Source organism: Vespa mandarinia, chromosome 1 (genome assembly GCF_050613455.1).
Source record: "Vespa mandarinia isolate Hongniang chromosome 1, ASM5061345v1, whole genome shotgun sequence".
NCBI classification, from domain to species: domain Eukaryota; kingdom Metazoa; phylum Arthropoda; class Insecta; order Hymenoptera; family Vespidae; genus Vespa; species Vespa mandarinia.
Window position 1 is genome coordinate 12,617,172 of NC_140810.1, and position 23,499 is coordinate 12,640,670.

Here is a 23,499-nt window from a genome sequence, read left to right on the forward strand (position 1 = left end):
ATTGTTCATTAATACTTGTATTAACATTGAAGCAGCATTAAAGATCTTTCCTATATCGAATTTTGTAAAGCATTAAAGACATCGTTATTATTAGGTTGATAAGAAATTGCTAATTACACTCGGAGGTGAAATCTATATTGAAAAGTCAGGATCGAGATACTGCCAGTTTTCAAATTTTATCTTTAAAACCACAAACCTCAACGTAAAATATACATTTTTAATTGAAATAAGATCCATCGAAATCTACACATTTTTGCTAACATGAAATTAGTTTTTCAATCCCAACAGCGTAAATTTCTTGATTCGTTCTCTAAACTGGTTGTTTCTTTGAACTCATTTTTGGCAGCAACTTAATTAGTTAAGATTTTCCCTTGCAAGTAATGATCGAGGTGTTTGAAAAAGTGGTAGTCGGTTAGTGAAAGATCTGGAGAACATGCTGAATGAGGCAGATCATTATAGCCCAATACGTTTAACTTTTGTAGAGTTTATCGTGCGACGTGTAATCGTGCTTATATTCGCTTATCTTCATTTAATTCATGTGGCACTCATTTGTCGAGCTTCTTCGACTTTCCTAGCTGTCTCAGCTAGTGAATAAAAATTGGGTGACTTATCACCTACCACCTATGCAAGTTGTCATCGTTGTGTGTAGATCAACTAGTGTCTTCACTTGATCGTTGTCAACAATAAAAGGCCATCCATGACCTTCTTCATCTTCAATTCTTCATTTTCATTCTTATTTCTGTTTCGAAATTTTTTAAACCATCATTGCACTGTACGTTCATTATCCTGTCCAAATGATTAATATTACGAATTGTTTTCGTGACTTTATGACCAAGTTTATATTCATATAAGAAAATTATACGAATTTACTTTTTATCTATCTTAAACTCATTAGTTTGAAATAAGCACAAATTAACAGCAAAATCAAAACAATACCTACCAGCATATAGAGTGACATTTGAACTATAAAATGGTTGAATTATAAAATAGACAGAAACATGAGTTGTTAGCTCAAATCTAAGCATCAAAGTTTGAAAACTCTAGAACCGACATTAATTTCTTACCTACTTAATATATGTAGTAGGATTTTCATACAGATGTTTATAATAACCCACTGATAGGTTTTATGATCAAAACATATCACTTCTATATCGCTGAGCAGGCTATCTCTCTCTCTCTCTCTCTCTCTCTCTCTCTCTCTCTCTCTCTCTCTCTCTCTTTCTCTCTCTCTCTCTCTCTCTCTTTCTCTCTCTCTCTCTCTCTCTCTCTCTTTACTTTTTGTTTTATTATTCAAAGATAATAGAAAATGTTCAGGCTTTGACTGAAGTCAGTGCTTTATAATCTCTTTCGTGTTTTCATTATATCTTATTCACGATTCCTTGATAGAAATATCAAAATATTTGCTTATTCGGGTGGAGAGAGATATAGAAAGAAAAAAAGAGAGAGAGAGAGAGAGAGAGAGAGAGAGAGAGAGAGAGAAAGAAAGAAAGAGAGAGATGAAGTTAGAAAAGAAAAAAATGATAGAAAATGAAATTCGAGACGACGTTCTTCGACTGTCCTGTCATTTTCAACGAAAGGGAAATAGGGAATAATCTTTTAAGCAAACTCAAAATAATTTTCGATTATTAAGTACGATTAAAAGGAAGATCTAAATATCTCCCGGTTTCTCTTTTTACAAGCCTATACGTTGTTTTTCCTTAATCGATTCTCATTTCAAACTCATCCTATGTAATTTATTTAGAAAGACAAGAGAGCGAATTCGTTAACGTGAATCGAACCGAAGTGATAGTGGTGTCAGTATTTGCTAATAGTAGAATCGTGTCGTCATTCTTTTCGATACGATTAATATGGAGTTTCAATTAACGCTACAAATGTGTCCCTCACTTTGATGCTCAACTTATTCTCTCTCTCTCTTTCTCTCTCTAAATTATTCGGTAACGAGAGCTGCGTGCGCGAGGGCAGCATGGCTTTCCTTCCGTGTTTCGATCGGAAGAATGATAATTTCTCGCGACAGGCTACTGCGCGGAATAGAATGACAAAAGGGCGTTACCCGTAATGTTCGTTCAGCTCGATATATCTATGTACATGTATATGCACACATCAGAAGAAATAAAAGAGCTTAGTGCCTGCCTCCTGCAAGGAATCGGCGAGAGCCTAACCGGTAAATATATTTGTATGCGCCGTCCATCGGTCCTCCGCCAGTGTCAAGGCACATTCCTCGTAGCCTCGAGCTGAGAACGTATCCCCACCTTGCTCGTCTCCAATACCATCGTCAGCGCAACGTAACACTAACACATCTACATTTTCAAGTTATCGGCACCGTTCTCCACACATCCACTGCGAAAACGTTTCCGCGAGCGTCAAAGTACGAGGCGTGGCAGAAAAGTAGTGAGACTGTTACTAGAAAACTCTGTATTTGAAAGAGATTTACAAAACCACATTATTAACTTCAAAGTAGTTTTCTTTGAAGGCTATACAAGCGTTGGAGACGCTTCTTCCACTCTTTGTAGCAGTGTTAGAAGACGTTTAGTGTTATCGCCTTCAACTTGTCTGTCACAGCACTTTGGATGTTGTTCGCATTTCCATAATGATGGTCTTTCAAGTTGAATTTTAGTTCGGAAAAGAAAGAAGTCTGCAAGACTCAGATCTAATGAATAGGAAGACTTCGGAATTACTGGAATGCCCCTTCGATAAAAAATGTCCGATAATATATCATAGAATGGTAGGGAATATTGTCATGATGAAGCATCCACCTATCTGCAATATTTTTACGGACAAGACGAATTCTTTATCGTAGTACTGATTATTCTTAATGTTAAACGTCAATCTGAAAATTCTCACTTTTCGACCATTTTGAACATATTCTTCTGTTTTTGTCGTCAAATATTTTCCGGAACGGTAGTTCGTCTTCCACACATTCTTGACTTTATAAAAATACCTTATACTATCTGAACACTTGTGCTTCCAATAGTGTATACTTTATATACACCTGCATTATTTTCTGGTACATTTACATTATATTTTTATTATGTTTCACATATTCACATATCGTTCTGAATTTTAATCCTGATACAAATTGTTGTAAGCCGACAGCTAGTAAAGTTTAGAAGTTTGTAGTTCATTGGCTGGTTATTTAGATTATAAACATTATCGACGTTCCGAAGATACATGTACTGCTGTCAAACAACAATTACCGCCATGTTTACTGAGCTTTTGAAAAAATTGTTTATGCATGCATCCGCATTGTTTGCATTTAATATGACTACTATTCTCTTTGCCGTCAACTGAATTTTCTCGCTCATTTTATAGTTACTTACTGTCGTTCATTCAACATCGAGTGCAGACGATCATGTACTTCCTTTCTTTTTCTTCTTGAATATAAGAGATCCTCATAAATCGTAAGTTTTTATTAGATTGTCTGGATAAAAAAAATTTAATTTAAAAATATTTTTAAATATAAAATCAATGTTTATACGAGAATAATTTTTGGTGAAATTTTTTATTTATTTATATCTTCATTTGTTAACTCTTTCGCTATAGTGAAGTTGTCCGTCAGAATGCTGTCGTTGTACGGAACAATTGAATCACTAGTGTACACTATCACAGAGTGTAACATCTGATACTTCATTATTTTATTATGTAAATCATAGATGGGCAACTAGCGTACAGTGAGACAAATTCTAACGACGAATAATTATAATAATTATAAAATTGAATGTCTTTAAAATCAAAAAGTTTCGGTTTTATCTGCGCCTTAGAAAACAGATAATAACTTACTATCATAAAATAATGCCTTAGCAGAAGGGTTTTCCCATATGTATAACAAATTCGGAGCAAAAATGGCAATATTTGCTTGGCTGCGTTAGTATTTGTTTGTGCATTCTGCTGTGCGTATAACTGAACGTATCTTTATTTTATGTATTTTGCAAATGTTGATGAAGATATCGAAAAATAACATTTCGATTTATTTACTTTAAACATTTTTTTTCATAAACTCTTCTGACAATAACTTCATTTTCACTAAATTATTACATTAATTTTAATAATACTTTTTTGAGACATAAAGCTCTCGCAATTTATAGATTTAAATGGATTTGCTATGATTTTAGTTTTTACTATTTTTTTTTATGTATCTTAATTTGTTATCATATAAAATTAACTGCAAAGATCTACAAATAATTAATATATTGCACTAAAATAGTTGCTATATTCTTATCAAGAAGATATGTAATGTATCATTTTCTATTCTTCAAGCATTTTCTTAGGGATATACACTCAAAAAATATACAAAAGACACAGCTAAAAAATGTGTTTTCTTACATTGTACTATATGCCATTTAGCATCTATGAAATATTATTTAATTCATGGAACGGACATTATTAAAAATGTTATTATAACTATAGCAATGTTAGCAGAAGAAGTCTTAAAATCCAGAAATAAAGATTTTTGAATATACTGGGCACTAAATACGTGAAAAATGTCTAGAGGAAAAAGAATAAAAGATTTGTTTCACATTTGATTGTTTTCATCCACTCCGATTATATCTACTATGTCAGAAACAATGAAGTAAAGAAAAAAAATAACAGTAAACAAAGAAGTCGTCAATTTATTAGCTGATCCAAAAATTTCACCAATTCATTGTGATTCTGATCACGATATTAATGATGACTCTAAAATTCTTCAGAAATCAAATAATGATCAGATTTCTAGAATTTTGATAATGAAGTCTAAGAAATTAATAATGAAATATAATATATATATATATATATATATATATATATAAATTATCATTAAATAGACCACATGTTAATCACATTTTAAAAATCTCATACTAATATGAATTTGTTATTTTAAACTATTACGGAAGAAAATTATTTATATTACGAATTTCGTAATTTTCATAATTATAAACATCTATTATTTGTATATATAAAATTAAAAAATAAAAAATATAAGAAGCATACAATTAATTAATTAGGCTTATCAATTTATTAAGCTTATCAATTAATTTGATTAATTTGAATTATTCGTTGCTAGAATTGTTATATGACCCATTATGTAGCGGTCAGCATGTGGTTTCTTCTCTTACTTGTTTCGGTAAGGTGAGAGAAAACGACCCACATTATTTCACTTGTCTCGTAACTGCATGGCTTTTGTTTCTGTCTATTTATAGATAATTGGTTGAAGTAGTAGCTAGTGAACTTAAATAGTAGTTATACAGATTAATTGATGGTGAGGACTTTATGACTCGTGGCGGAGAAGAAATTGCCCATTCCTGATGTAAATTATTGGTTTCTTATTCAAATTATATGAAATTAATATAGAACAAATTATAAATGAATATACATCAAAAGAGAGTTTGTTGTCATAAAGATATCAAGATATGCTACATTCATGTAGAGTTCTTAATTTTAACAGAATTCAGTCGGGTAACTATGGTTAGTATACAGCGAACGTTTAACAATTCATCAAATCATTTTTAATAAGAAAACATCTAAAACATTAAATTCTCCAAAGTTTTCCATACAACGATGCTTAATGATATTTTGTTTATATATATATACATGTAAAATAAATATTTTATAAAAATATACGTTGTTCAAAACATTCACTTTTCTCGTTATTCTGAGACAATGGAAACAAAAAAAGATAAAAGAGAGAAGTAGACAGACAGATAGAGGAAAATAAAGCAAGTCATATTCATTTCGTTAAAATCGTCGGCAAATTGGACGATAAAATAAGAGAAAAATAAACAAAAAAGCAATCTAAAAGGAGGACTCGTGTCGGTTCCTCATCGTCCGTGTCAAACCACGTGTGTTCTCCGTCTCACTTACGCTTATGCTTGGCCGTTCCACCTAATGGTGCGAGTAAGTTTCTGCGAGTGTTGCGCATTTACAATGTTACCACGAGCTGGAGACCGTTGTTGGTAGTGTATGGAAAGAACGTCGGTGTGTGCTTAATATGCGCGGGCGTTAGAACCGCGATGCGTGATACAAAGCGGGTTCTCACGAGAAGACACGATGGAGGAGGCGAGGAGGGTAACTGTGGAGGGCAACTGAGGAGGGCAGACTAGCCAGACCAGCCAGACACTCGTCGGACGAGGGCTACCTCTCCCTCTCCCTCTTTCTCTCTTTCTCTTTTTTCTCTTTTTCTCTCTTTTTCTCTCTTTCTCTCTCTCTCTCCCTCTCTCTCTCTCTCTCTTTCTCTCCCTAAGATCGTACATAAATATCGTGTACGTGTATCGAGAAGAAAAAGTGACGAATACGGTAACGAGAATGAAGGTATGCGTTTCAAAAAGATGGAAAAGAAGGAAACGAAACCGAATCGTAACAGTTAACATCCTTTAAGAATCCATAAATATTTCCAACGGGAAAAAAACTTTGTATGAGCTATGTATGAGTTTGAATGAATCATTAAAAATTGAAAAAAAGAAAATGTAAGCACTACATGAAAGTAAAATTACGTTGATAGTTAACAGATAGGCGTTTCCTCGAAGATCGAAAAGATAGTACAGTAGTGTTTTTCTCGTTCAAACTAATAAAAAAATATATGTGAAACAAAAAATGAAGTGTTTTAAAGTAAAAGTAATACTTCAATGAAAAATGTTATATTTCGTTATACACGTTAACGTAGAAAAATGTTATATTTAATAAAATAGACGATTGTGAATGTAACAAAACTCTCATGTATACTTTCCAATATCTTTTTACTCACTACTCTCATCAAGCATATCTTTCAATGTCTTTTAACTTATTACTCCCAGGCATTTTTTTGATACACTTTTTGTCAATCTCTCTATTCACTTCCAAATTGTAGGATTTGCAAAAAAAGTTGGTTTCTTTGGATCGAGATTTGAATCCGGCTTTTTCGTTTTTCGGATGACTACTCAATAATCACTAAGCTATCCAGGTTCTTAGGCTAACTTTATCATGAATGCCTACTATATAAAATATAGTAGATATTCGCTCCCATATAATTGTTTTTAATCTGTGCATTTTATAGTATTAAAAAAATCAGGGATATCGAAAACTTTGTTGAAGTTATTTTATTGTATGGATTAAATATTATTAGGTTTCTAATAATTTCATCGTATGTTCATTACATTCAGTAAACTGGAGATCAGTATAGAATACAAATATTTCTTCTAATATTTTAAAATTCTCTAATAAAAGTTATCAATTTTTGAATTGTTCTACGTTCAGATCTATTGAGATATAAAATAATTTCGGTCGATAACTCGTTATAGTCTGTTTTCCCTTTCGATGCTTACATGTGTCCTGATCAACTGAAGATTAAAAGCGCCGTTCCCCATAACTAGAACAAACGGCTTGCGTAGTCGCTTATGAATAAGTCGACATGCCCACCTGAATATCGGAACAGGTGTCCCCATTCATTCACGGAGTCGCTGTCTAGTTGAGCGAACGTTACGTCCGTAGCGAGGTATTCAAGTGCCTCTCGAATACGAGTAAGTCGTATTCGACTTGTAATTGTTCAACGTCGTCTACGCTGATTCCGTGCAATTTATAAAAATTTCAACATTCGATTCTCTCTACATCTTCATTCGGCTTCATTATACAATATATTCTTAATATTGACACGGACATAGGAGACTGGACAAAGTTGGAAAGCTTTCGGTGATATGAGACATTGTTAATAATTGTCCACAATACAACTGAAAAATTTATTTCAATAAAAACATAATACTTCCAATAACATTATTTTTCAACATATTTGTTCCATCATTGCACAATCTTTTTTATATCTTCATAAAAAATGTTTTTGGCTGAATTTTCGAGCTATCCAGTATACATTCACTGATACATCTTCAGATTATAAAAAACGGATAATTTCTCACTATTCTTCTTTTTTGCAACGTAAAGCAAAATGGACATCGTGATAAATAAAATGTAATCAATCTAATGTATTTAAAACTTGACATACGTAATTGGAGGAAAACCACGAATACTAATGCGTAAATACTTGACAGTAAAGCCAACATAAAAAAAGCCAACATAAAAATTCCGGATAATTATTGACTCATTTTCGTATTTCGAGAGAATATTTTATGTACGTACATCGCAGATACATTGACACTCGAAGTGAATTTTTTTTCCGAAGAATCCTAAATCCTACACTTTATCTTAAACAACTCGACATATTGGCTATAAGTAAGCTAACTTATCGATCGCGTTTTAACAACGACAACGAACAATCAGAAAAAGAGAACTGAGGAACTTAACATCGAATTCGTACTCGATTCGAGATTCGGTGGAAAGCGCGAGAGTGGCCCTGTTATGCCGATATTGCGCCACACGGAATAGAAATTGCGAGTAATATGCTCGAGCGGCGATGCGTCGAGAATAGATAGAGACGAAAGTCGTATTTTGAGACGTTTCGAATTCTTGCCAAAAAAGATAAAGGAAGAGAGAAGATCGTTGATACGTGCGTAACATTTGCGTATTGTCTTCGATACGTTTCGGTGTGTACGGTCCATTACTACTTTTGCATTCCATCCGTGTACATCTACGAGCAATTAGACTTGTCGTCGAGTTCTTCGCATGCTTTCCGCCAGGCCGAGCGTCTTGTCACTGAAGGAACACCGTATATACATATTCTCTTCCACTTTTCAAAAATCTAATTCCCCAATAAAGAAATCTTTAATTAAAAAGATAAAATAATAAAAATATTTAAATCATAAATCACAAGAGCATAAATAAGAGCGGATTATCGGCGATTATCGCAACGAAATAGAAAATTACGCGGGCTACTAACTATTTTTGACCGTAAGCGAAAACATCAAAACCCCATAAAGTGATCTTTTCAAGAAGAGTTTAGTTTAAAGCAATCTCGTATACAAAATCGATTATCATCCCACGACTTAAAGCGATATTAGGAGACTCATTATTTTCTTCATCCTTTGTCGTAACAATGGTTATTTGGCATTCGCGTAGTGCCGTCTCAAGCCGACATTGTTCTCCGCCGTATGTGCGACTGTTTCACGACGCACCGTGCGCATACGTGGGATTCGATTGGAAGGTAATGTGTCTTCTGGCGCATCCTGTGAACTTTCTTCATTTTCTTCCCCACGATATTTCAACGAATGACGGAAGAAATTCTACTTTGAAGTTAATATCTTAAATTTGGCTTGTAACGTTCATTTAACAATTTTTAATTATAATTTTGTTCATATTTTACAGGCAATCTTAAAGAAATCCTCTGTGTCGGTGGAAATAGAAGTGAGACCAAGACAATTAGTACCAGACACCAATTGTTTCATCGACTATCTGCCACAATTGCAGAATATTACGAAAGCTACCTCTGGAGCACAGCCCATCTACACGCTGATGGTACCGCTGGTGGGTGAGTACGATCGATGAGACACCTTTTCGAAATTAACTTCTATAAATGTCTAATCACCGCCGGTCTCCGCGAATGGATCAATACGGCGCACCGTCTACTACGAAAATTTGTCGGACATTTCCACTTATCTATATTTTTGCGCGCTTATACAACAAATTAAAAATAGTTAAATCAAATATTCCGAAAGGTAGTCCAATACTATACTTTTTTACAATCACTTTGGACTTATTTTAATTACTTTAATTATTTTATAAAGACTGAACAATAAAAATTTTTAATGTTTTAATTACTAAAATAAAAACGCATAAATAGAATACTGTTTGGAAAATGTAAATATACTTTAATAAAATATTTGAATTTCTCAGAAGTTTCAGGTCAATTTCTGCTATTTAAGTTTATAATAATAACTTTATGATTATTTGTATTTGCTTAAAATACTCTTCTCTCTTCTCTTCATAATGTATATGAACAAAATGTCAATGTTTAACATTATTTTCTGTTTTACTAGCATATTTAATTTTTTTCATCAAAATCATTCATCACTGTCTAACGATAACAGAATATTTATAAGAAAAAAAAAAAAACATTAATGAGAGCACAGGAGATACTACATCAAAATATTTCATAATGAATATAGCGAATAAAAAAAACGAAAATCATCGGCAATTCGTTCTCTTGAAAATAAAATTGGTTCCCATTGATCTCGATTCGATTAAAAATTCATATTTTTCACTATACAAAAGAATGGAAAAGAAAAAGAGAAAAAATTGCGTTGATTTTCAATTTAAAACAAGTTTATACTTCATCCGTGACTCGAGTCGTAAACGATTTTATGACGACAATTGAGTCAATTTTGGGAATATGAAAGGTCCGCTGGGATATCGAGTTTTGCTTAATTTGGAATCTACTGGTGTACAAGGCATACAGATGGACAGAAAAAGAAGAGAGAGAGAGAAAGAGAAATAGAGAGAGATAAAAAGAGATAGAGAGAGATAGAAATAGGAGAGAGAGAGAGAGAGAGAGAGAGAGAGAGAGAGAGAGAGAGAGAGAGAGAGAGAGAGAGAGAGAGAGAGAGAGAGCAAGAGCAACCATAGGGGTCGATTGACCTATGATCTCAGCGGGCATTTTTTTGACCGAAGTTTATCGATTATCCGATCGAAGGGAAGAGGTAAAAATGTGGAGAGGAGGATCGTGCTATAACCCTGTCCAAAATAATATTCCCTGTAAGTCTGGGCAACGTGCAAAATAATCGACTATAAATTATAAGAAAGGGTAAGAAGTGAGAGAAGGGACTTTGATCCCTCTCATTGCAACCTGTGCTCCTTTTGCAAACTGTGCACTTTTGTTAAATTAAAAAAGAAAAATTCCAAAGCGGATCGATCGTAGCATCTTTGTTGAGAATCTTTTTATTTCTCCTTGTAAATAATTTCTCCTCGTCGGAAAAAAAATGAAAAAATTCCTTTGTAGGCGTTTGTGTAGTTCTCGATGTAATCTTGTGAGTCAAAAACACAAGAAAATAATATTGTAGAATCGAGTAATGTTTGCAGAATTTTTTAAATACAGATAGTTAAAATCTGTGTATCCTCTCATCTTGTATGTGTCATATATATGTTTGCTGTGACAGCTGAAATAGTTAGGATACTGATATAGGAATTGGATAAATATTTCAATGTAGAATTAAGTAAGATTTACGTAAGTAAGATTTAAAATACTTTTCTAATATTATTTTATATAGGTCTACAGTATAAAAATGATTTCACAAGTTCTCATAAAATCTTTGTTCAGTTTGTGATAATCAAAAGTCGAAATTAAATTATTATTAAAAATTCTTGTCGTCGCCTAAGAGGGAATCACGTAATTAGCGAATATCGTAAAAGATGTTTGATGTTCTTTTATTCAAACCGTACACTCCTGACTCATTGTATCACTCATAAATGATAAAGAACCATTTATATCTACAGACATTGAACTTGCAAGACGTGTAACATAAAAGACATGACATTTTTAATAATATTCATATCAACAGACATTTATTTACTTGATAGATATGAACTTTCCAGTAGTTAAGTCAGAGATAGAGAGAGAGAGAGGGAGAGAGAGACTACTATATTTATCAATAGAAGATTGCGTTAGGATTCTGCGAACATTTTTCATAAAAAAATTTTGCCATCTGTCTGTTGAAAACTTTACAGTTATTGCATTATTATTCAAAGAAGAAGAATCGAAAGAAACATTTTGCTGTACATCTTATACCGAAAGAAATTGTCCGCATAGACTCTCAATTAATTCGTTCATCCCCTTACTTAAATTTACTAGCTATCATTTCATGCTTAAAAACAAAAACTCTGCAGTACACGAGGCATGGCGATGTCCAATTGTGGGGATAGTATCTTATTGGAGTAAGCAAATATAATCGATCCTATAGAAATATATATTTTCTAATATATTCAATCAATTTTTCGTTATTTATTGCTTAATCTTATAACAAATATATCTATGGGATTAGTATTTACACTGCCCGTACAGACAGTAACAGACAAGTTCAAACATGCATTGTCACAGACAAATTATTCATGAGAATGTTGCACCGATACATACCGTCTATGTCTATAAGTGTAGGTACAATTACGTTAGATTAAAATATGAATGCGTTTATAAAAAAATCAAATGATGTTATCATTTATTTATACGCAAAGAACAATGACCTTGTATTTAGATCTTTTCATTCATTATGTAAAAATTATTCGTTCCAATCAATTCTTGTATTTTTCAAATTATCGATGGTCGATTGTTTTATTTTATCTTCGTTGGATATGATTATTATTATTAATTTTCATCTTCGTTGTGTCGAAACGATCGTGACGAAGATATCGAAAACTCCGGCCAGATATATACGGACAGTATTTTAATTAAATCTTAGGTAGTCTTCAAATATTCTTTTGGATTATCTATCTATCTATCTATATATATATATATAGGTACATTTTGCTCTCTTTCTCTCTCTTTCTTTTCCAATTTTGTGCACACTTTCATTCACGAATTTATTGAATTTACATTTAAACATATAATTATTAAAATATAATTGCTTATGAATATTTTATAAAATAAAATTTTTATGCTCTCGCAATTATGTTTTATATCGTTATTACGAAAATGATCATATAGTATGAATTGTTTTATCATTCATATAAATTGCTTTCATATATTGAAAAGGAATAGGTTTCATATGAAAACAGAGAATGAAATCTTGAACAAAGTTTATAAAAGCATCGAATATATTCGACCATATAGAGAAACCAAGTTCATTCGGCGTTCAATAGATAACCGTTAGTTCACTCCTGTATTATGTCCATCTTTTTTTTAACTTTGTTAAAAGATGGACATCTAAAGGCAACCATATAAAGGCTCATAAAAGACAACCATCTAAAGGTTCGAAAAAAGGCCGAAATTCGGAATTTCTCTTCTACCTAAATCTTTCTTTACCTGAAGGTACATGTATTGAGAATCTTCAAAAAATAATTATCTAGAAATATCGAAAAATTACAAAAATATAGTCACTGGCAGACAATAAATTTTATTGGAGACGTTTAACAGTGGACTCACTCCAGTTGAAACGGCCCATTTGAAATGAAAAAACGAAATAGTTTATTCAAGTTAACTCTAAAGACGAATCATTGATGATATTCAATTTTTAAAATGTTTGACAAAAAATGTCATTTTTAAGTAATTATTAAAGAATTCAAATTGATTTAGAAAAAGAAGTAAAAGCATCATCAACTTCTAAATATTTCAGAGAGTTTTTTTGTAAATTTAAAAACGATTTTTCAAACAGTTTTTCAGATGTCATGTCCGCTATCTTCGAAAACAGTGTTTTAAGAAAAACGCGTATGAAGTCTCTAGTATAATTCTATTCTTGTTAAGTGAAGAATATTTAACTTTATCTCTATTCATCAATTCCAGGACTGTATAAAATACCCTTAGCGGCAATTGCAGCTTCATAGGAAGAGGATTGTGAGAAATTCTCTCTTCTTGCGTCACATCCTGCGTTCAAATTTCAATTGAATAGATGCGTTCTCGGTTTTGATACTTTGAGTACGCAATGCAATTACGGTATTCAATGAATGCGTAGTAAGTAAATCTACAGTGACATTTTCGGTGACAGTGTATGCGGCGGTATTTGCAGCAATTTTCACAATTATTGTTTGAACATTCGGAGTCACTTGCATATATCACATATTTTTCTTTGTGTTCAAGATCGTTTGAGGTCGTCATCAAGAATGTTATCATTTTGAAAATGACAGACTTGTGATTTTTTTTTTAATACACTCTAGACGCAAGAGATTTTCTATTGCTCTGCCTATATTCAACTTTAACGTGACAGAATTTTGAATTTTGATAATATGCGATCTTTTATCTATGAATAAAGGAGATTTTCTGTTCCATAGAACACTTCTTTTAACGCTTTGGAAATCCACAAAGTAGGATCTGTACTACTTGTTGATAGTGTATTAAGCTGATATGTGTAAATATTAATGACTGAAACTGAACAGTAACTGAAATGATAGAATGAAGACAGAAAGGAGGCTGAATTAAGACTAAACTAAAATGTGTGAACCACCCTTATAATAATTTCGTTTTTAAAGTTCTGTCTCCCATTTTAAAGCTCCGTTAGAAAAAGACAAGGAGGAAAAATGAATGTTATTAAACGTAACTCTAATTGTCATACAGTTTATCCGTAAAATCATGTCCCGATGAAGATTTAAGGTCGTTCGAAATCGATAAATTCATTAATCACTATCGTACGATTACAATTAGAAATTAATATCGATAATACATTTTGCCTATAGCTTTTTATTGGTTAAGTATCGAAAGAAAAATGCGAATATATTTTTAGTTTCGACGCTAATTTTGTCGAGAAGGTACAATCGTACGACTTCGTAAATATTCCTGACGAACGGATGGTCCATCGATTGATCATAGTTCATAGAATATTTCTTAATCATTATACGATTATTCCAATAAAAGAATTACATATTATCTAGTATAAGCTTTCAGACATAAGAAACAAAATATAAAAAATATGTCTTATCCTTCATAGTCATCGTGGACTTTACTATATTTCATCTATTCAAAAAATAACATTAAGGATTTTTGTGTAAGAAAAGCAAAATTGCTTCGAGGCTGATATTCTACGAGTATAGTTTAGGAAAATGGATAGCTCAAGTATTTCAGCTTGAGTAGACTAATGCATACCAAATGTCGTTGAAAATTGAAAGTGCTTGAAGTGGGTTGCCCGCGAGGCTCATAGTACGTCTCTACGTGTGCAGTTGTAGTCTACCTCATTCGTGTGCATGCGAATCGATTATCGGATTTCAGAGATGGAAGAGAAAAAAGAAGGAAAAGAAAAAGTGAAGTAAGAAAGAGAAAAAGAAGAGGAGAAGGAGAAGATAGAAAGAAGCGGAAAAAAATACGTATGCGAAGCAGAAAAACACGTCTGCAGGAGGGATCCTCCAATGGCACTGGCCTAACGTCGGTAGCCAACGATTTATTCGAGAAAGCGAGAAGGGTTTACGCATTTGCTCTTCTCTCTTCTCTCTTTCTTTCTGTTCCTCCCTCGATTCGCCATGAACTGTCTGTGAAGAGGATACGGCTGGCGGACGTTTAATTTATCGGGGCGGAGAAAGTTTACCCAAACTCCATTTGCATCTTTCGTAGGGTATCGTCTCGTTTCGCAACTCGATTGTCGAGCGAGCGTAAGCGATACATCTTTCTCTCTTTCTCCCTCACAAACACACCTCTCTCTCTCTCTCTCTCTCTCTCTCTCTCTCTCTCTCTCTCTCTCTCTCTCTCTCTCTCTCTCTCTCTCTCTCTTTCTCTCTCTCTCTCTCTCTCTCTCTCGTTCTCTAGAAAAGTGATTACCTATTGTCTGTATTAATCGAATAATAGGGGAAAATCTGATAGCCAATTGGAGATTGACATATGAAAATATTATCTGGATTGCTAGAGCTCGAAGCGTGGCCGAATTGTAGGAAAAAAAAGCGATAACCGATTCTCATTTTCCGCGATTGTTATATTTTTTTTCATCATTTACTCGTGGAGAATTTGGCACTACGTACGTATTGTCTATTACGTACTTATTGTCTACCATTTTTAGTAGACCATACTTATTGTGTACCATTTTATCATACTTTTTATTTAACTTTAATTATTACTAGTTAAAATTAACATTCAACGTATTTAACTATCGTGGTTAGGGCATTTGTTCCAAATACATATGAATTCATGGAGAAACCTCAAGAATCAAATTATACAAACTGTCAGAATCATACTCGACCTTTTGGCCCTTCTTCAAAGGGTCCCACTGCTTAACAATAAGAATTTTAATCGTTATATCCAGCCATTCGTTCCACGAATGGACAGTAATTCATGTAGGCGAAATTTAAGCGCGTCCTACAATTGTAAATGTATTCCAAAAAGTGATTCCCGATTTTTTTTCGTCTTTTCTTGCACAATGTGATCCTTCCATCGTATAACCATCCTTTCAGTCATCTACGGTTTGTGTGATATGTGCATGGCCAAGTTGGGAGGAAAAAAGTGAAGCGAGTCGTTAGTTCGTTATACGTACCTATATAAACCCATATACATATACACATGCATATTATATCGTATATGTATGTAAACGGAGAGGGGGACCGAAAAATGAAAGTACGTCTTCATGAAAAATCGACTACCGCGTTGCCAGTTGACCTCACCGACCAGCCACGGTCTGTCTGGCTCCGACAACGGACCACGCTGAGCGTTCACAGTTAGGTTCTCACGGCTCATACATGAATGCATGTATGTGCGGCCTGAAACGAGGGACGATTGGCCAGCGACGAAGAGACTGGCTGTACTGGTGCCATGACGATAGTGCGCGACTTTCTGCTTGCTGCTATTCGACTGCGTGGGCACCTATGTTTCAAACCCGTGATCTGTCGTGCTCCTTTGAACTTCTTTATCATTGACGCAGATTACTGAATTTCTTTTACAGATCTACCCGATCTTCGATTTTCTAATATCTCTTCGAGTATCAAACGGCTTGCTATTTTTCAGCGACTTCAATTCTTCTTTCATTGTCTTATTTTTATCATTTTCCCAATAGATGATCGCTCGCTATTTAAACATTTATCGGGCATATAGTTAGGGCATTATTTACAATATGATAAAGCATAAAACGAATCAATTGTGCTATATTGTCTAGAGACATAGATCTACAAAAGTCTAACTAAGCATCTCTTCTTTCTCTAATGACCGATCAACCTGTATTGTGTCTTATTATCATGAAGTGTTTAGATATTATTCAAATAGATAAGAACTCATTCGTGTTTATATTCGAGAAAGACGGTAATAAATCCTCTTACTATTTATAGATTTGTCGAAGTTTGCTCTTCCAAAATATTTTCAGGATGTATTTATGAATATGGAAGCCGAAAAATCCCTGCTAAATTTGTCAGTAGGTCAAAAAATCTCTGCTAAGTTCGTCAGCAAACTGAAAAATCCCTGCTGAGTTTGTCAGCAGACCTTTCTACCTTCTCTAAGCCTTCTCGATGAAGCTAAAGGAAATGAGTTTTTCTCAAAAATCTAAGAAGTTGGTTCTCGCGAAAATCTTAAATATCTGACATAGAATGAAAAATTCGTTAATGCCGTGAAGGGAGTAGGCGACGAAATTTTCGATTAATAGTATTGATCCAAACTTCTTCGTTTAACTTCTATTCAAAATTTGTTCTCTCTCTCTCTCTCTCTCTCTCTCACTCTCTCTCTCTCTCTCTCTCACTCTCTCTCTCTCTCTCTCTCTCTTACTCTCTCTCTCTCTCTCTCTCACTCACTCTCTCTCTCTCTCTCTCTCACTCTCTCTCTCTCTCACTCTCTCTCTCTCTCACTCTCTCTCTCTCTCTCTCTCTCTCTCTCTCTCTCTCTCTCTCTCTCTCTCTCTCTCTCTCTCTCTCTCTCTCTCTCTCTCTCTCTCTCTCTCTGTGTGTGTCTTTGTCTCTGTCTGCTTTTCATAAAGAACAAGCTATTGAACATTGCATAAATGTATTTTATATGATACAGGAGAAATCTTGGAACAATCATTGCACTCTTTTCGAGTATCTAAAGTGATTTAATTTGTTTTGTATATGAAACTTTGTTATAGTTTTAAACGAACTGGAAGGCTTGGCTAGAGGTGCCGATGCCAGGGATTGTCCACCAGCATCAAGAGCTACTTTGGATCCTGAACACGTAGCCAGAGTGGCAGAAAGTGCAAAGGCGGCATTGGCTTTTGCGAGAAGCCGAAACCCAGCAATTCGATGCTTGACTACAAGAGGAACCGTCTTGACATCCAGTACTTTTACCGTTGAAGAAGACGTCGATAAGGTAAACTGGTTTTTCTTTTCCGTCATCTATTTCTCGTGTATTCAATAGATCGATAATTTATCATCATTAAGATACTCTTATCAAATTTGTTAAAAATATAAAGAGCTAAAACTCATATCTCAATATGTACCGGATCGACTATAAATTTTCATGCGTACAGTTAAATCGAACGGAGTAGAAAAATATTTTAGACGAACATACAAGCATTTATTATCGCTTCTTGTCACTCTCGATGTGAGTAGTACTATTCCAGTACGGATATACAGTATCTATTTTTAACAAGACTCGATCTATTTAAATATGATTAAGATCATGTAGGTACCGTACACTACTTCCTGCTGTTATCGAGGATTAGAATATTCGCTTCGCTTATGCGTATGCATACATATTCGGATAAATTCCGTATAGCAGGCAGCATTGTAGACTAGAAAAAGTATCTTTCGTTTAGATTTTTAATTTATTATCCTTAATTATAGCTTTTCTAATATAGGAAGAGTGATAAAAGAAAATCAGTGTTGATGTTTTTCTGATAGCAAAATCGATACGAATGAAAAAAGAGCCACACTATATTCAATGCATGCAAAGAAGTAAAGAGAGTGCAAAAAGAGAGAGGAAAAGGGATTGGGTCGGTGTTCATTGAAGCATAAATTTTATGATAAGGGATCGAATATCTAAGAAACCTATACCGTTCAGATAAACTCTTTTCAGTGAGAAATAGATTGTAGTTCGGCTAACGCATTTGTGATTTTTATAGTATATCTTTGCGGTAACATGTCGTGTATGTGTGATAACATACACGACTTCACAACAATGATCACAAACATGAAGCTTGATTTATCGAAAGAAATAATAATGAAAAATCCCTTCGTTATTATTTCCCTTTGTCGTGTCTCTTGCGTATCTAGTTTCCTCTTCTTTTTCACCCTCTTCTTACCATTTGTCGAAGTTTTGAATACGAAATCGTTAAACGTTCAAACAGACAGTAAGAATAAATGAAATATTGAAGATATTTTCTTTCATATTCGTTGCAGGACAAATTAACTAGAAATGATGACAGGATTCTAGCTACGTGCTTGAGCCTTTGCAGAACAGGAAACAAAGATTATAATAACCCAGGTATGTTGAATATAAAATTTTTCTATGTGTCAATAATCGATTTTATCAATCCTCGAGAATATATATTTTTTTTTATTATTTTAAATTAGTGTGAACAAAACAATTATTGATTTATTTTAATTTAAAATAATAAGTATAATATCAAATAATTTCTTAAACGCTGTTTAATAGTCAATAATTCTAGATAATTTATTGTTAGTTCAGTAAAAGGAAATAAAAAAAGAAAAATTATAAGGCTCTAGTTATATGTATTTTAAAGAGACAGATACAAAAAGAAAACTCTGAATTATTGGGTAGCTTATTGGTGGGAGTACCGTACACGAAATCCAGGGAAAACCGGGTTCAAATCTTAGCCCAGCCTACAATTTTCATAGGCCTACAAAATCTAATTTATCTTGCCTCAGCAGAGGAGGGCCAGCCTCGACGTCTAAGGAGAGAAGTCGTGTTGCTGACGGAAGATAGAAACCTGAGGGTGAAAGCCCTCGCTAGGGACGTGCCGGTGAGAGAAGTGCCCGACTTCATGGAATGGGCTGGTCTGGGCTGAAACGACGATGACTTCATGACCAAATATTCCCACTGATGAAACAAATATCCCGTCCCCCCCGCCGCGCAAACTAAGATCATCAACTTAGATCAAAAGCAAAGCGAAGGAAGAGAAATGAAAGAAGAGAATAGAAAAGAGAAAGTACTTCTCATCACCTCGATGGACCCTTTGCGAAGGGAAAGCGCGTTAACGAAAAACGCGATTTTTTTACGTAAGTTCGTCCTTTTTCCAAAAGAAAAAAAAAACAAAACAAACAAAGAAACTCGAACACGCGTATCCTGTTAATTTTCCTCTTGTTTTTTTCCTCTTTGCAAAAATTTGTTACTTTTTTCAAAGTTCTTCTACGTACGTCTCTAGAAAAGAAAATTAAGAAAAAAAAAAAGCAAAAGCGGAAGAGAATACAAAGCGTCAAGAGTTTACCTAAAAGGAATACTGGAATCATCAATTCATAGACGCCCTTTCACATATTCCGAGCTCGCAACACTTTTCATTCCGTTCCTGAATCCCAACTTCTCCGTAATCTCCCTGATTCTTCACATTTGAAGTAAAATCCAGATGAAACGAATGTAAAGAAGGCGTCGATCGTAAGGTACAAAGTCCGACTTGTAGGTAAAGCAGATTTGGTAGTACCATATTCAGGAAAAGAGATTGCTCGAGAAGACGAGAGAAAGAAAGCGGTCCACTGAAAGAGGGGAATACTAAAGCAGCAACAAGAATAAAAGAAAGAGAAAGAAAACAAAAATAGGAAAATGTTCGTAAAAATATTGTCTCTTGGGAGTTTTGACAAGTTTTATTCTTCTTAGGCTCGTTTTATCAAAGATAGTCATCTATTGTGACTGAATTTGTTGTATATGATCCTTTTAAACCGTGTTTGTATGAATACATATTTGTACGAGTTTTGAATATTTTGCGTATATTCTACAATGTCTGTACTAAATGTATATTATTGCACTCGTTGTAGAGTAGAAGCGAGCGATTGGCGCCGGTCATTTTTCTTCTTTTTTCTGTATCTTCGTCATTTTTCTTTTTATCTTTTTTCTTTTTTTAATCTCTCTTTGTTCGATATCCTCGTACAGAGTAGTTCAGTTATAGAAACTCATAATAATCCGTATGGCATGTATGGATTTTCGAATTCCAGCCATTTAAAATAACGTTACGTGCCATCGAAACATTCTTTTTATTCTCTTTTAATCGCGTTTATACTTTTTTTTTTTTTGTAGAATCGTTGCCAGTGCTACGATGATATATCGATGAAGTTCTCTTTTTTTTAAATAAAAAAAATATATTTTAAATAATAGATTAAGAGCGTAATGTAGCCTTTAAATATTGAAATATTCTGTACGGGACATTACGTTACCTTCGACTTTTTTCCTATTCACATAAAGATTATTTAGATATTAATTAGGGTAATGAAACAATGTAAACCTTCGAAGAAGCTCGTTTTCTTTCGTTACGTCAAAGGAAATTTGAACAATATTATCAGCGTCCGTACGTACATATATAATATTTTATCAGCGATATATTATTGAATCGTATCGACGAACAATAATACCAGCACCAAGTTGTACGAAGTAAAGGCTGATTAGATGGTAATAATTCCGTAAGGCAAAGAGTCGATCGTGACGAAAGAGATAGGATCTACATGTTGCTCGCACTCTATGCTTTTTCTTTATTTGTAATTTTACGCGTTGTTCTTGTAAGATTTAGCAATTAGTTATAAGGCAAATCATTATGATACCTAAGTGTGCATTGATTTAAATAGGACCACTCATTTCGATTGTTATTTATGAACTTTAACGACAAAATTTTCCTACTTGTAAAGACAGACGGAACAGAAATTATCAGAAGCGATTAGAATTGCAAACGTTTTGGACGATAAGCTTCGATTAACGAAATACTCGTTCATTCATCGTGGCTACGTTCGATAAATTGAAAATGAAATAAGAACATTTCGATGTCGTCCAAAAAGAAGAACGATTAATAAAACGTACGAGCTTTGGGGTATATCAATCAAAAGTTATACTCTGCAATTTTGTCGCGATATTGTTGTAAACTTTTTCTACCAAGTGTTCTTTCCATTCGTGGCTTTTAAACGATTTTGAATAAGAAAAAGAGAAAGAGAGAGAAAGAGAGAGAGAGAGAGAGAGAGAGAGAGAGAGAGAAAGAGAGAGAACAGAAAAAATCATATATATCGAAAGATTTTAGAAAGCACTATAAAAGATTGAAAGAGTGAAAGAAAATGACGTCCTATTTTTCGACAAAATTGTAATTACGTAAAGATCGTATGAAAGAGAGAAGTTGCACGCACGCGATAATACAAAAAATAATCGAGAGAGAAAAAGAGAGAGAAAGAGAGAGAGAGAGAGAGAGAGAGAGAGAGAGAGAGAGAGAGAGAGAGAGAGAGAGAGAAGGTTAGTTTAACAGAATAGAATAAAGAGAAAAAATGAGAGTGAAAGAAATCAAGAAAGAAAGTGAAAAGAAAAAAAAAATATTTGATTAGCCGTAAAGAATGTATAGTTAATTGAAACTAAGCCGATAATAATATTTCATAGTTAAATTACGAAGTATGCATTCGTGAAAAAGACGTTCATATTATCATCAGCTTTGTACTTTGAAATGATAAACGTGCGTATGAATGTTTGTTATAAGATATATAGACTTTTACTTAATTGGCGATATGCCAAGAAACGGAGAAGAACAGCACGAGAAAGAGATCAAAAAGGGTATCCGAATCGATTTAACTTTTTTTTTTTTTTTTTTTTTTTAATTTTCTTCTAAATTCATCAAAATCGATACCTATTTTCTTTCATCCTTTTCATCTTTTGTTAGTCATCTCTTTCTCTTCTTCTTCATCTTCTTCTTTTTTTACTTATTTACTCTTTAACTCTGTTCCAAAAAGAAATCCGTGCTCCGAAACTAAGAAAACGAGGGGTAAAGAGAAAGTATGTTTCACTATTGTGCGCGACTTGGAAGCACCAGACAAATTATTGTTTTCACTTATTTCTAAGTATGTCTCTTATAGTAGTTTTTAAAGTAAATAACAAAAAAAAAAAAATAAAAAGGATGGAAAGAAACGATACGATCGATAAGCACGATTGTGCTCTGGATACGACAAAGAATCGTAGGAAGAAAAGCTCCAAGAAGGATCAATCACATAAGATTGCTAGAGAAAAATGCAAAGAAATAAGAGGGAAGAGAAAAAGGATATCAAGCAAGAGTTGCGAGTAACACAGTAATAATAATACTTCGCAAATCGGATTGGCTCTTTTGTCTTTCCGTTTATTTTAACCCTTATATCAAATTTTATCCTTGCAATAATTTTTTTTATTTTATCTTTTTCTTAAAAGATGCAATAGTAAGATGCAATAGAAGAAATGAAAAAATTCTCGTGATCCTTCGAATCACGCAAATGTATCCTCGTCCTTCTTTTTTCATTGATATAAATAATCCATTTCTTTTTACGTTATTAAATAATGTTAGAAACGTTAACAGAATATAATAATGTTATCAGTTCAGCAGAATTTCTAAATATGTAACTATAATCTTTCTTATTTTTATTTTGTGATTTTTCAAAAAGAAAATGGTAATCGTGAAAATGATCAAATCTTGTGTGATTGATTCTACGATGAGCAATGAAAAAAGAGTAAGATATAAATTTCCTGAGCGTAGATAGACAAAAATGAATATATAATTAGGATATCAATGACGATCTTGTCGACGTTGTAATTTTTAGAAGTGGATAGAACCAAGAGAGGAACGGGGATGATCGAGTTGCGTTCGACGTAGCTCTATTTTCGATTTTCACCCTTATACCGTAAGTGTACCTATAAATAAATATAAATACACATATTATAAAAAATTTATGCATTACATGCAATTGAGAATAAAATGCAATGAGAATAAAAATCTTCTGAAATCGATGAGAAATACTACTGATAATGAATAATCTTTGATGATGGTAGGTAGATGTCTCTTATTCGTTTCAGTTTGTTTTCGTAGAATCCTGGATCGAAAGGATTACGCGGTTTTTTTTTTATGAATTACATAAATGAATAGAGATCATTATTAATTATGTATTTTAATA

The 23,499-nt window shown here is 33.4% G+C and overlaps 1 protein-coding gene across 5 annotated transcripts in view; it reads left to right on the forward strand.

The window, feature by feature from the left end:
• LOC118445764 (telomerase-binding protein EST1A) overlaps positions 1–21,825 on the forward strand; it is a 130,737-nt gene extending 108,912 nt beyond the window's left edge. For 4 of the 5 annotated variants that reach the window (XM_035875634.2, XM_085654927.1, XM_085654935.1 and 1 more), the window contains exons 24-27: positions 9,199–9,361; positions 17,535–17,755; positions 18,787–18,871; positions 19,276–21,825. In XM_035875634.2, the coding sequence (XP_035731527.2) occupies positions 9,199–9,361; positions 17,535–17,755; positions 18,787–18,871; positions 19,276–19,415 (609 nt within the window). In that variant the 3' untranslated portion in view covers positions 19,416–21,825. The remainder of the gene's footprint in view (positions 1–9,198; positions 9,362–17,534; positions 17,756–18,786; positions 18,872–19,275) is intronic. The other variant, XM_085654924.1, reaches the window with a different exon arrangement.
• The last annotated feature ends 1,674 nt before the right edge of the window (positions 21,826–23,499 follow it).